The sequence below is a fragment of the Camellia sinensis genome, chromosome 11 (genome assembly GCF_055761805.1).
Source record: "Camellia sinensis isolate YWXY chromosome 11, ASM5576180v1, whole genome shotgun sequence".
Lineage (NCBI taxonomy): Eukaryota > Viridiplantae > Streptophyta > Magnoliopsida > Ericales > Theaceae > Camellia > Camellia sinensis.
In genome coordinates, this window is record NC_138971.1 from 167,606,102 (window position 1) to 167,618,947 (window position 12,846).

At 32.2% G+C, this 12,846-nt stretch overlaps 1 protein-coding gene across 1 annotated transcript; it reads left to right on the plus strand.

Annotated features, from left to right (window-relative positions):
• The first annotated feature begins 1,083 nt into the window (after positions 1 to 1,083).
• LOC114306288 (bifunctional dTDP-4-dehydrorhamnose 3,5-epimerase/dTDP-4-dehydrorhamnose reductase) lies at positions 1,084 to 4,597 on the plus strand. The gene is made up of 2 exons (XM_028251501.2): positions 1,084 to 1,649; positions 3,947 to 4,597. The coding sequence occupies exons 1-2, from the start codon at positions 1,209 to 1,211 to the stop codon at positions 4,397 to 4,399; spliced, it is 894 nt and encodes a 297-aa protein (XP_028107302.1). The 5' UTR covers positions 1,084 to 1,208; the 3' UTR covers positions 4,400 to 4,597.
• The last annotated feature ends 8,249 nt before the right edge of the window (positions 4,598 to 12,846 follow it).

Here is a 12,846-nt window from a genome sequence, read left to right on the forward strand (position 1 = left end):
CGGGTCTTACGTGGGTCTCACATCTATATGAGATATTTGATAGAACTTTAAAAAAACTTTAGGATCTCTAACATTACTCTTTATTAAAAACTTATTTGGTAAATACATTGAATGCTCCAATCCTCACAATTCAATGTATAAAGTTCGTTAAGTATTTTATTCTTATAAAAAATTACGTTAATCGGATATTGATTGTTGCTTTATTAAAATGTATTTTTGTTAATAATAAATATAATTTTAAAAATAAATCATCAATAAAAATATATTCTAATGAAGAGCCTATCAATATTCGATAATATTTTTTTTTATAAAATTAAAATATTTAATAAGTTTTATACATTAAATCATTCGAATTATTAAAATAAAAGTCGTAATACGCTTCACTACAAATAAATCAGCCGATTCTTTATTTAAAATGGAATGATGAAAATGAAATGATGATGAAGAGGATCCATCACCGCCCTTCAAATCTCGAAAAAATATGTGCTTATATAGGGCTATTTTGGGAACTTGGCTAAAAGTCATTTTTTTTGGTTAGTAGTAAAAGTCAAAAGTTGGCTTTTTTGACTTTTTTTTCATTTGGCAAATTGGTTTTTAGCCAACGGTGAAATTACAATTTTACCCCTCATGGGTCACAATGTGTTACATAGGTTCAGTTGTAAATATTTTAAATAAATGGGGTAGTTTAGTCATTTTATTATGATTTGACATCATAAACAAATATTAATAAAAAAAGTCAAAAGTCACTTTTTACCAACTTCCCAAATCATTTGTCTAAAAAAGTCAAAAGCTTGATTAAAAGTCAAAAAATTACTTTTTACCATCTTCCCAAAACAACCCACAACATCCACCCAATCACTGTCTGAAAATAGGGTAATTATTTAGTAATTTTAAAGTATAAATATGTAATATTTTATAATATTGTGAGGGATAAACAAGAGAAATAGATGAAAGATTGTGTTGAGTAATAAAAATAAGAACAGTGATATTAAATAATAATTAATAATTCGAAAATATTGAATAATTTCCTGAAAGCCATACAAGCCACCTAATATCTTGCCCAATTACCAGGAACTTACAAAAACCACCTCCCTCCTCGTCCTCTACACTCCCTCTCTCCTCTCCTCTCCTCTCTCACCCCAATCCTCTCTCACCCCAATCCTCTCTCCCATCTCTCTCTCTCTCTCTCTCTCTCTCTCCACATTACTATGGGTTTCACAGCATCAGACAAGCCGCTAAAGTTCCTGATCTATGGCCGCACCGGCTGGATAGGTGGGCTACTCGGCAAGCTCTGTGACTCCCAAGGAATCGACTATGTCTACGGCTCGGGCCGACTAGAGAACCGAACCTCCCTCCAAGCCGACCTCGACTCCGTCAACCCGACCCACGTCTTCAACGCAGCCGGAGTCACCGGCCGACCCAACGTCGACTGGTGCGAGTCCCACAAGGTCGAGACCATCCGCACTAATGTCGTCGGAACCCTAACCCTAGCTGATCTCTGCCGGACCAAAGGCCTCGTTCTCATCAACTACGCCACTGGCTGTATCTTCGAGTATGACTCGGAGCATCAGCTCGGGTCGGGTGTCGGGTTTAAGGAGGAGGATATTCCCAATTTTATTGGATCCTTCTATTCCAAGACCAAGGCTATGGTGAGTGATCTTCAGTTCCATTAGATTTTCATGATTTCATTTGATATGACTCTGGTTATGATGCTTTTGCTGGTTTATAAAATGATTTTGATTAGTGGGTAGTTTTGGATATAAATGCTTAATTTATTGCATTGAATGTATATATGCATTGATGATTTAAAATGGGATGCTTTAGATCTGTGATCTTGCCTTTGGATTTGTTTTCTTTGAATTTGTCACATCAGTCTCTTAAATTTTTTGTACTTTTTTTTTGGGTAAAAAATCAAATAATTAACTAAAATAGTAAATCCTCAAAAAGGATAAGTGTGAGGCTTGGCTTTGACATTGAGTTCTATTTTTTTTTTATATTTTTTTTAAGTCAAATAATTAACTAAAATAGTCAATTTTCAAAAGTGCTTAAGCCTCCGTTTGGGAAGTGGGTTGGCTTTTTGACTTTTTTGGCTATTTTAGCCTGGGTTAAAAAGCTTGGTTTGGGAAGGGCTTTTTGGCTTTTTTGACTTTTTTTGTGAAAGAAGAATGTAATGATTATAGGTTGGATGTGATGTTTTGTTTGTTAGGGCTAAAATAGCTTATTTTGTTTTTTGTGGCTAAAATAGCCAAAAAAGCCTGAAAAAGCCCTTGCCAAACAGAGGCTAAGTGTGAGGTTTGGCTTTAACATTGAGCTGGTTTGCATTCTTCTTATGGCTACGTTTGGGAAGAGTTAGATTGGTTTGTTTGGTTTTTTTTTTTTTTTTTTTTGTGGTTATTTTAGTCGCAAAAAATAAAATATCATATCCAACTCATAATCATTACACTCTTCTCTTAGAAAAAAAAGTAAAAAAAAAATCAAAAAATTAAAAAGTCCTTCCTAGACCAAGTTTTTTACCCAGGCTAAAAAAAAAAAAAAAAAAAAAAAAAAAAACCCACTTCCCAAATCAACATATATGTGTTTTCTGAAACAGGGTATGGAAGGCCATGTGTGTCCATGATCTTTATTACTCCCTCCGTCCCATAATATTAGTCCCTTATTCTATTTTTTATTGTCCCAAAATATTAGTCCCTCTTCAAAAATTAAGTACAAAAATAATATAAATTTCCCATTTTGCCCTTCTTTTAAATTCATAAATAATATAAAAAGTACAATTATGACATTAATATTCTCAAAAAAGTGTACTATCAAAGGGTAATTTTGGAAAACCAACTTTTTAAAAGTACAATAATTGTACTATCAAAAAAAGTTGGATTCCCCAAAAGGGACTATTATTTTGGGACGGAGGGAGTATCAAGAAAACCCAGATAATGTAAATGGGAAAATATTAATTATCACTTAGATTTGTGGTTATCATGAGATTATATAAGGGATACATAGCTAAACTCAACTTAAATTGAATCATTTTTTGGCACTGAGTTGAGTTAAGTAGCTTGTAAAATTTGCTAGCATTTGTTCGCCTTGGCTTGTTTACATCTCTAAAATGATCATAAGTTGATTACTTGTTTCTTATAATTCTCGAACTTCCTTTGTATGGATTTTTTTTAGTGTGGGTAGTTATAAGCTCCATCAACATTCACTTATTTATTATTATTATTATTATTATTATTATTATTATTTATTTTTTTGTTGGGTACAAGCTTAAAAATGCATCTTGTATATATGAGTATGTGAAAAGTGTTCAATAGTTCATCGAACCATGTAGTATATATATTTGATAGCTTTGAGGATGCCATGTAGATGCTGTCCATTAACCTATATGACAATTGACTCAGCTAATATTTGCTGAGTTTTTCGGCTCAAATTTGAAATTAGGCGACTTTGTTCCGTTCATGAATGTAACCCAATGCTCAATTTTTCAGGATCTCCTCCCTGGCCTTCCAAAATTCCCTAGCACTAGAACTTAGACTGTCTTTGGATCTTAGATTTGAGGAGAGATCTGCAGAGACCAAAAAAAAAAAAAAAAAAAAGTGATAAAAAATTAGTTTATATTTTATTCACTTTTCCCTTCCTATTTTCTTTGCCACCGCAAATCTCTCCAAACACAGCCTTGCTATTTCTCAACTTGGATTCCATACAGGTTCCAAGGCACATTTATGTGCCTCCACCAGATGAGTTTGGAAACTTGAATGCTTACAATTTGTTAATTCAAATTAGTTGAAAATTAAAAAAAAATAAAAAAAATGCATTGGTTTTAGGACATTAGACCGAATTAAGTTGTAGTTTAATGAAACCATTGAAGTTTTAATGTTGCTGCACTTTTGTTATAGAATGTGCAAGAACACATGTAGGTGAAATTGATTTGCTAGTTCTGATGGTCATTCTAAAGGTGGAAGAGTTACTGAAGAATTATGAGAATGTGTGTACGCTACGTGTCAGAATGCCAATCTCGTCCGATTTATCCAATCCCCGGAATTTCATCACAAAGATCACTCGTTATGAGAAGGTTGTTAACATTCCAAATTCCATGACAATCTTGGATGAACTCCTCCCCATTTCCATTGAGATGGCAAAGAGAAACCTCACCGGGATATGGAACTTCACAAACCCCGGAGTGGTAAGCCACAATGAGATTCTAGAGATGTACCGGGATTACATTGACCCCAACTTCACATGGAAGAACTTCAATCTTGAGGAACAGGCAAAGGTGATCGTCGCCCCAAGGAGCAACAATGAGCTTGATGCGTCAAAACTGAAGAAGGAATTCCCCGAACTGTTGTCCATTAAGGAATCGCTCATCAAGTACGTGTTCAAGCCTAACCAGGAGACTTTTGTCAAATAAAACTTGGAGGTTTTGAGTTTTTAATTATTATGAATAGTATTATTTAAATTTAATTCATGTGGGGTTGGTGTGATCTCTACATCATATGGGATCCTCTTCCCTCGTGACATGCTTGGTTGCGTCTTTAGTATTCGAATGTTGTACTTGTATTTGTATTACCATGATTATGAATAAATTAATTGGAAGTGATTTCTTTAATTGTTGTCATTTCTTTTAGGCTTCACAATATTGCATGTTTCGACGAGACATTCTTTTGCTGCTTGTATATTTTGGTAAACCATCCTCATCACGTGTGCCACGCCTCTCTGTGTCTTCTCTGTTTCTAGCTTTGTTTTGGTTTTTTTGCTTTTTGTTTTCTGTGGACTCTCTTTTTCCACATAATAACAGCTGAGATGATGGCGGCTGAGAAATCTATTAATCCCAAATAAGATATTATTAGGGGTTATTTGTGATTATTTAAATAAATGTATATTTTGATTTTTTTTTTTATAACAAAATGTGCAAAAAAGTAAAGAGACAATGTAATTTTAAAAATATAAAAAGATAAAAAATGTATTTATATAGCACATCCCAAATAAGTTTTAAATCTCTCACATAAGTGTATGGCTCACACAAATTTATATATATTTGAGTCTCACACCTATATAAGAGATTTGACAAAAAATTTAATAGATTATTTGAGATACTTACCATAGCTCGTCAGGGTAATCTTTGCTCAGTTTTGCTGAGGTATTTCACATGCTGCATTTGCTTTATTTCCTTTGTTATGGATTCTCCTCTCTCACTGCCAGTGTCAGGAAAGGCGCTCTACTTGGTCTCCTTTTTGCAATTCATAACATGAACATGTTTAATATTGTGGGATTTTGAGTATATTGATTCTTAGAACTAGGAAATCAATCTAATTTAATATGTATTTGTGGGAGGTTAAATTTAGCTTGGGAGGTTTACGACGGACACATAGCATAATTAAAGGTATAAAAACAACATGTAGCCTAACCTCCCTAGGCTAGGGCCTGGGCCATCCTTTTTCTGATCCAGCTCGGCCAGAGGCCCAATCTAAACTCGATCCATCCAGCATTTAACAACACTGATCCGGCTTGGCCCAAGGCCCAATCTAAACTCGATCCGTCCAACATTTAACAACACTGAGCCGGCTCGGCCCGAGGCCCAATCTAAACTTTAACATCACTTTCAAGTTATTTTGATGAATTTTTTGTTTTTTTTTTGTCAGGCTCACACCAAGCTCGCGCTTTGAGCTAGGCCTAGATCTTTTGGAACTAAGCCGGTCCAGTCTATAAAATAGTGGGAGCCTGTTAAGCAAATGGCCGGCCTGAGCCCGAGCCTCAACTCGAATAAGCTGGCCCTTTTTACACCCTTAGGCATAGGTCCCGTTTGGTAGAACTATGAGAAAGTGATTATAGCTTATACCTTAACAGCTTATAGTTTATAACTGTGAACATAAGCTGATTTTTGACTTATAAATTAAGCTTCTCTTCTCCCATTCAAAGAATAAGTTGATTTTTGACTTACAAAAACCTATAAGTTGTATTGTTAAACTGAACCAAACACATTAAAATAGCTTAAATTAAACTAAAAGCTAAAATAAATTAGAAATAAGTCCTACCAAACAGGGCCATAATCATGAAGTACTATGAGTAAGGCGTCATTAAATATTAGTCAAAGATTAAATCAAAATCTTCTTATAATGAGTCATACATGCACCACTGCTTATGTGTGCTTCAAAAAAAATGAACAAGTGCGTTTCTGAAAATAAATTATTATTTTAAAGACAGATAATAAAATAAAAAGATTATAATTATTGAATTAATTTATTTTTTAAAGAATATTTTTAAAAAAATTCTTATAAAATAAATAATTTAAATTATTAAGATAAAATCCGTCAGAGACCCGAGCCTTAAATAATGAAAAAGTTAATCCACATATTCCATTTTGCTCAAACTCAATCTTCCTTCCAGGGCTCCTCCGTCAGGCGAGTTAGACAATTGTCTGCCTCCGTTTGGGAGGTGAGTTGGCTTTTTGACTTTTTGACTTTTTTAGCTATTTTAGCCTGGGCTTAAAAGCTTGGTTTGGGAAGGGCTTTTTGGCTTTTTGACTTTTTTGAATTTTTTTGTGAGAGAAGAATGTAATGATTATGGGTTGGATGTGATGTTTTGTTTGTTATGACTAAAATAGTCTATTTTGTTTTTTGTGGCTAAAATAGCCAAAAAAGCCTAAACCATGGCTTCCCAAACGAAGCCTCTGTATCCTCAAATAGGCCTAAAATATTTATACTTTTTAATGATATATATTGTTCTATTATGCGAAAGACTAAGAGCAATTCCAATTACTCTCTATTTTTTATTAGTTAAAGTATAAAAAAAGTACATCATTTATTATACCTAATTACTTTAATTATTGTGTTCTCTAACCACGCTCTTTATTTTAGCTAATCATTTAAACTAATTTAATTAATTTTTAAAATAAAAAAATAATAATGGTTGACATTTTACTAATATAAATTTACAATAATAATAAATTTGCTCATACAAACATACAAAACCTGTAGAATGAGGAGAAAAAAAAATACAAAATAAGTTATTCTGTCAAACAAAATTGAAAGAACATATAAAATTGCTACATACACACACACACATATATATAAAATATATAAAATCCCAAATCCAAGACATAAATATATAAAAATCTAAAATATATACATACATAATTATTTGGGGAGCCTCTGGGGCTCTTCAATTGTAGCCATCAAAAAAATAGGATGGTAAAGTAGCTAGCCCAATAACTAGTCCAGTGGAGCTCAAAATTAGACTTACATTAGCTAAAAAACCTAACAAGCCATGTTTAACTATCCCCTTGGAGATGCTCTAGACTCGTTTGAAAATTTGGCTATTTTCATTAGTTATTTAGTCTGATTATAAAAATTGTATTTAAGATAATAGTTCACCCTTTTTTTAGTTGATTTGGTCGTTATGAAGTTGATGAGACTCAACATACTCAAATCATAACTACGAATAAAAAAAAGATTTTTACGGGCCAGTCCTCTTTTCAAGGGTTATTATTCAATAGGTTCTTAATAGAGACTTTTTTATCTATAAGTCTTGAACATTTTTATTTATTGCATTTTTGCCCTCATGTTTTTATACTCAGATTTGGAGATGAAAAAAAAAAAAAAAAGCTCTCTCTGCACATCTCTCTCGGCGACACCATGGATGGTCTGATCGAAGAAGAAGATCCGCCACCATCGCCGCTGCATTCAAGGAGAATGTTCACTATGAAGTCTAGATCTACAACCGACGTACTCCACCACCGTTGAGCTACACATGGATGATTTCCGGCGAGTTTTTGGTTGTGCTCAGCCGAGCTACGCATGGATGGTGAGATTGTCCACGTAGAGATTGCGAGACGTGGATGTTGAAGTGGCGGAGGACAACAGACGGCGGCAACAAAGGCAATTTAGATATGAGATTGAAGAGAGAGAGAAAAGATTGAAAGTTTGTTTTCTCTATATCAATATATGTCATTTTCTGATAAATGTTCCCAGATTCGCATCACATTTGTGAATGGATTTGGAGTGGCAGAGGCTGGTATTGATGGTGGTGGGATTTTCAAAGATTTCATGGATAACATTACTCAGGCGGCTTTCGATGTCCAGTATGGATTATTTAAGGTTGTAATTTGTATAGTATTGTTGAGAATTATTCAATCTGCTCTCTCTTTCTCTCTTTCTCATATGTCTATGGTAAAGAAAAATGATCCATATGCGTATTAATGAAAAATGTAATAAATATATTTAAATCAGTGATAAATTTGTTTAAACTAGTGATAAATTTGTTTAAGCAAGTGATAAATTTATTTAAACCAGTGATAAATTTGCAGTGTTGGGTCTAGGGGTAAAAATGAAAAACACTGTTTGATTTTTTTGGATAGGACCTGCTGGGTAATAAGATCGGTCCATAGGACCAGCTTGTAACTCCCCTTAAAAAAAATGACGGTGACGTATCAATAAATTTAAATAGTGATTTTATAAATTATTTGATTTTTTTTTTCTTTTTTTTTTATAGACTTAAATGTCCTATTCCAATGTGAATTACATAAAAGGTTAAGTATAAATGCCCTTATGTTATGTGTTGAGAAATAATTGTTAGTATACTTTTTTTCGATATAATACTCCGAAAACTTAATACTCTAATATAACACACTAAAAAAAATTAATGTATTTTCTTAAACGTAACAACGTAACAATTTATAAAAACTTGTTAGTGTACTTTTTCCAAACGTAACACTCCAATCAATGTAACATTAAAAAATTTCTTAGTGTACTTTTTTTCAAACATAACACTCCACTGTAATACACTAAGAAACTCCCTAGTATACTTTTTCTAAACATAATAACGTAATATTTTAAAAAAATTTCTTAGTGTATTTTTTCAAAATGTAACGCTCTAATCAATATAACTGTAACCCCCTAACCCTTCATATGTCATTGATATTGTTCGCTTTGGGCCATGCCAGCACAGATTTGTTTTTTCCAGTGGGTCACTCATCCCAGAACTACTCCAGCCTAAGCATGCTTAACTGGGGAGTTCTGCTAGGGATTTCACTACTAGGAAAAAGGCCTCGATGCTATATAAGAGTCTAGGTTTTTACTTTTATAGCTTAGGAACTCTCCATCGAATCCCGATGTAGGACACTGTGTCACGACCCGCTCCCCGTACCTAAAGGTTAAGCATCGCGACGGCCAGTAACTGAGGTTACCTCCGGCCAATTTTTAAACAAATCAATAAACGCGAGCGGAAGTAATATTTAAGTGAGGGTACCAAAATAATTATCGGAACTTCTATTTTTATTATAAAATGTATTGACCAAAAAAGCCGATATTTACATATGAAAAATATCATAAAAGTGTTGTGTGTGTCTATTCCGCAACCTGACTTCCCAAAAGCTATTTCTGAATTGCATTGTTTCCTGAAAAATTGGTAAACAACTATAAGCACATGGTAGAGTGAGAAATATTATACTAAGAGTATAATGGCATAACATTCACCATGGATAATTATTGGTTAAACAGAGCTTGATATTAAAATACAGAGTATATAATACAGAGATCATTTGACATATAATACAAATATCATATAAACAAAATAAGCATAACCACGGTACAAAATGGAGCAGAACAGATGTATGGACTCGAGAGGTGGCTCATACGAACTTTAGAGGTGGCTCCCACCATACTGTAGCACTTAGTTCCGTACAACACTTTGCTCCACACCAAAAGTCATAACCATGTTACAGAACAGAACAGATGTATGGACTCAAGAGATGGCTCGTACGAACTCTAGAGGCGGCTTCTACCATAGTGTAATACTTAGTTCCGTACAACATTTTTCTCCACACCAGAAATTCAGAGGGTCAATGGATCCATGACAGACAAAGGGTCACAAAGTGACTGATCAGAGGGCCAATGGTTATTTAGGTCTCCCAAAGCGTGGGACTCTCGTGTGGTACTTACAAAACATAATTGTTTATAAGGTTATAGTCAAATATTCTTTAAAATATAAACAAACATATCCATAGGTTTCATTTTAATAAATAGAGTTCAGAAAATAATCCACAAAATTGAAATATTAATATAACTTATAATAATTTATAATAGTTTATAAAACATAACTTGTATAAAATAAATTATGATAAATTAAAATATACATAAAATACTTTATAATGACTCAAAATATAATATAATTCACCTTAACTTTAATATCTAACTCTTTCTCTCTATTACTAAAGACTCTTTTAACTTCCATCATTTTTTCCTTCTTTCTCTGTTTCCTTTCTCCTTCATTTCTCTCTTTCTTTCTTCTTTCTTTTCCTTTCCTCAGAGCACCACTCTCTATTTATAAACAGGTGAATGCGTCATCCAGCCAACACGTGGCCCGCGTATCCATCTCTCCGGATTTGGCCATTAACATATATAGATTCATATTTATCTTTTTATAAATATTTAAGATAATTATATTTTAGTTTATTTTTTTAATATAATTATAAAAATAAATTAATTTTTAATTAAATACACTTTATCATATATTAATAGATAATTAATTATTTATTTTACTACCACACCTATTATTATCATTATTACTAATATTATTATTTATTTATTTATAATTTGACCCTTAAATTTTTTTTACTAATTATATTATTTTACAAAATTACACATAATAATACAAAATAAATCATATATTTTTCTAACTGTGATTAAATAATATTAGTATAAATTTTATAGAATAATTAAAAGTCTAGGTTGTTGCACACTGGGACCTTACAATCTACTCCGCCTAAGGCTGTACGTCTCTGTGCAGTAGCCTGCCAGCTTACAAACCCTGTCCACATGCATCGAGAGACACCAGGGACCCACACTTTGTACTCTGCAGAGTCTGCTCTGATACCATTTGTAACGCCCCAACCCTTTATATGTCATCAATATTGTCTGCTTTGAGCCACGCCCGCACAGATTTGTTCTTCCCAGTGAGTCACCCATCCCAAAACTACTTCAGCCTAAGCACGCTTAACTAGGGAGTTCTGTTAGGGATTTCACCACCGAGGAAAAGGCCTCGATGCCATATAAGGGTCTAAGTTTTTACTTTCATAGTCCAGGAACTCTCCCTCCATTCCTGATGTGGGGCACCAGGACCTTACAATAACACACAAAAACTCCTTAGTGTATTTTTTTTCAAATGTAACACAGTAATATAACATTCCAATGTAACACCAGAAAACCACACTAACAGAAATTTAGATTTCCATACTTGACAACCAACATTTTAGCTACCAATTCCCCCAAAAAGAATTTTCCATTCCTCACATTTCCATTTCCATCTCAAAAATGAGTTAGAAAATTAGAAAAATGAATTACAAAAAAGTATATACTTAAACTCAAATGACGCAAAATCAAATAAATATAAATTTTCAAAACAAAAAGGATTAATTGATTTATAAAAAAACACTTAGGACTAAATGGATCAACAATTTCTCATATGGGATTTCTAGATAAATTTTCCAAAAGTGAAGCACCATGTTTTCTTATTTTATTTTATTTTATAAATAAATATATATATATATATATATAAGAGGCGGTTTGTTGCTTGTGGCTTGCCATTTTTTCCCTCTATTTTGCCCTTAGTATATTTTGAAATTGCTATTTTGCCATTTAATTTGGTTGGTGATACAATTTGGGTGTAATTACACAAACATTCTTGGTAAATTATGAAACATAAATCTTTTATTTTTTAACAAATTACAAATACACTCATAAATTTTTTTTAAAATATGAATCAGTCCTATAATATTATAAATTACAACTATCGTTTGTTAGAAATTTTAATTTAACACAACACTCAGAAAAAAAAAAAAAAAACTATTCTCCAATGTAATAATAAATTATCAAAATTGTTTATTGAAAAATATTTTTCATATCATTGAAAACTATTAATTGACTTAATGATTTATTTATTAACAAAATGATTAACTGAAAAATATTTTTCATTAAAAATTATTAATCTACTTAATGATTTACTTATTAATAAAATTGGTTATTTGTTATGCAAGTATGAATTAATAAAATTAGTCATTTGTATATAGATATATTTTCTTTTGCTTCTTTATTAGTTTAGTGAATTATCTTTATAGTTTTTTTTAGATACGAGAATTATCTTAATATTTGTTTTATATTTATTTATTGAGAAAAGTTACACACATAATTTTTTTTTTTTAAATTCGGAAGAAATGTTAAAGTCTTATAAATGCATCCAAAATGATATGATAATAGAATTGGAGTCTACATCGTTAGGTGTATAGCAAATCAAAAAATAATACATATCATACCACATATTTCTATCATATATCTAATGATTTATTCTATTCAATTTCATAGAACAATATTTTAATTTTTAAAAATCTATAAAAATATAAAACTTAAATATACTGTAATAATTGTCTATGCCTTGCATGGGCCATTGAAAACAAGTATATATATATATATATATATATATGTATTGGATCAACAAACAAAGGAGAATTTACATATCAGTGGTGTCACGACCCAACCCTCGCCTCACGAGATTAGAGACGTAACCAGCCAGTAATCTGCAATTACTAAATGCCTGCTGAATAAATAATAAATAGTAAGGGGCTGGTGGAAGCCAATAGAATCACAAACCATAGTCCAATGAGCTGTGAACTAAAATGAATAAACACACCTTATATACATCACTGTACAATCATCCCATACCTTATCACATCATATGCATGTACCAAAAGCAATCACATTACCCAAACAAGCATAAAACCAAAAACGCTTTGTTATAAGTCACTTGATCACTTTACAAAAGGGAATTCATATTCACCCAAAAGCCTTAGAGTTAGATCCAAAAGAA

Coding starts and splice junctions, on each gene's coding strand:
- LOC114306288 (XM_028251501.2), top strand. CDS start 1,209: ATGGGTTTCACAGCATCAGACAAGCCGCTAAAGTTCCTGATCTATGGC. Junction 1,650..3,946: donor ATTCCAAGACCAAGGCTATG/GTGAGTGATCTT, acceptor GTCATTCTAAAG/GTGGAAGAGTTACTGAAGAA.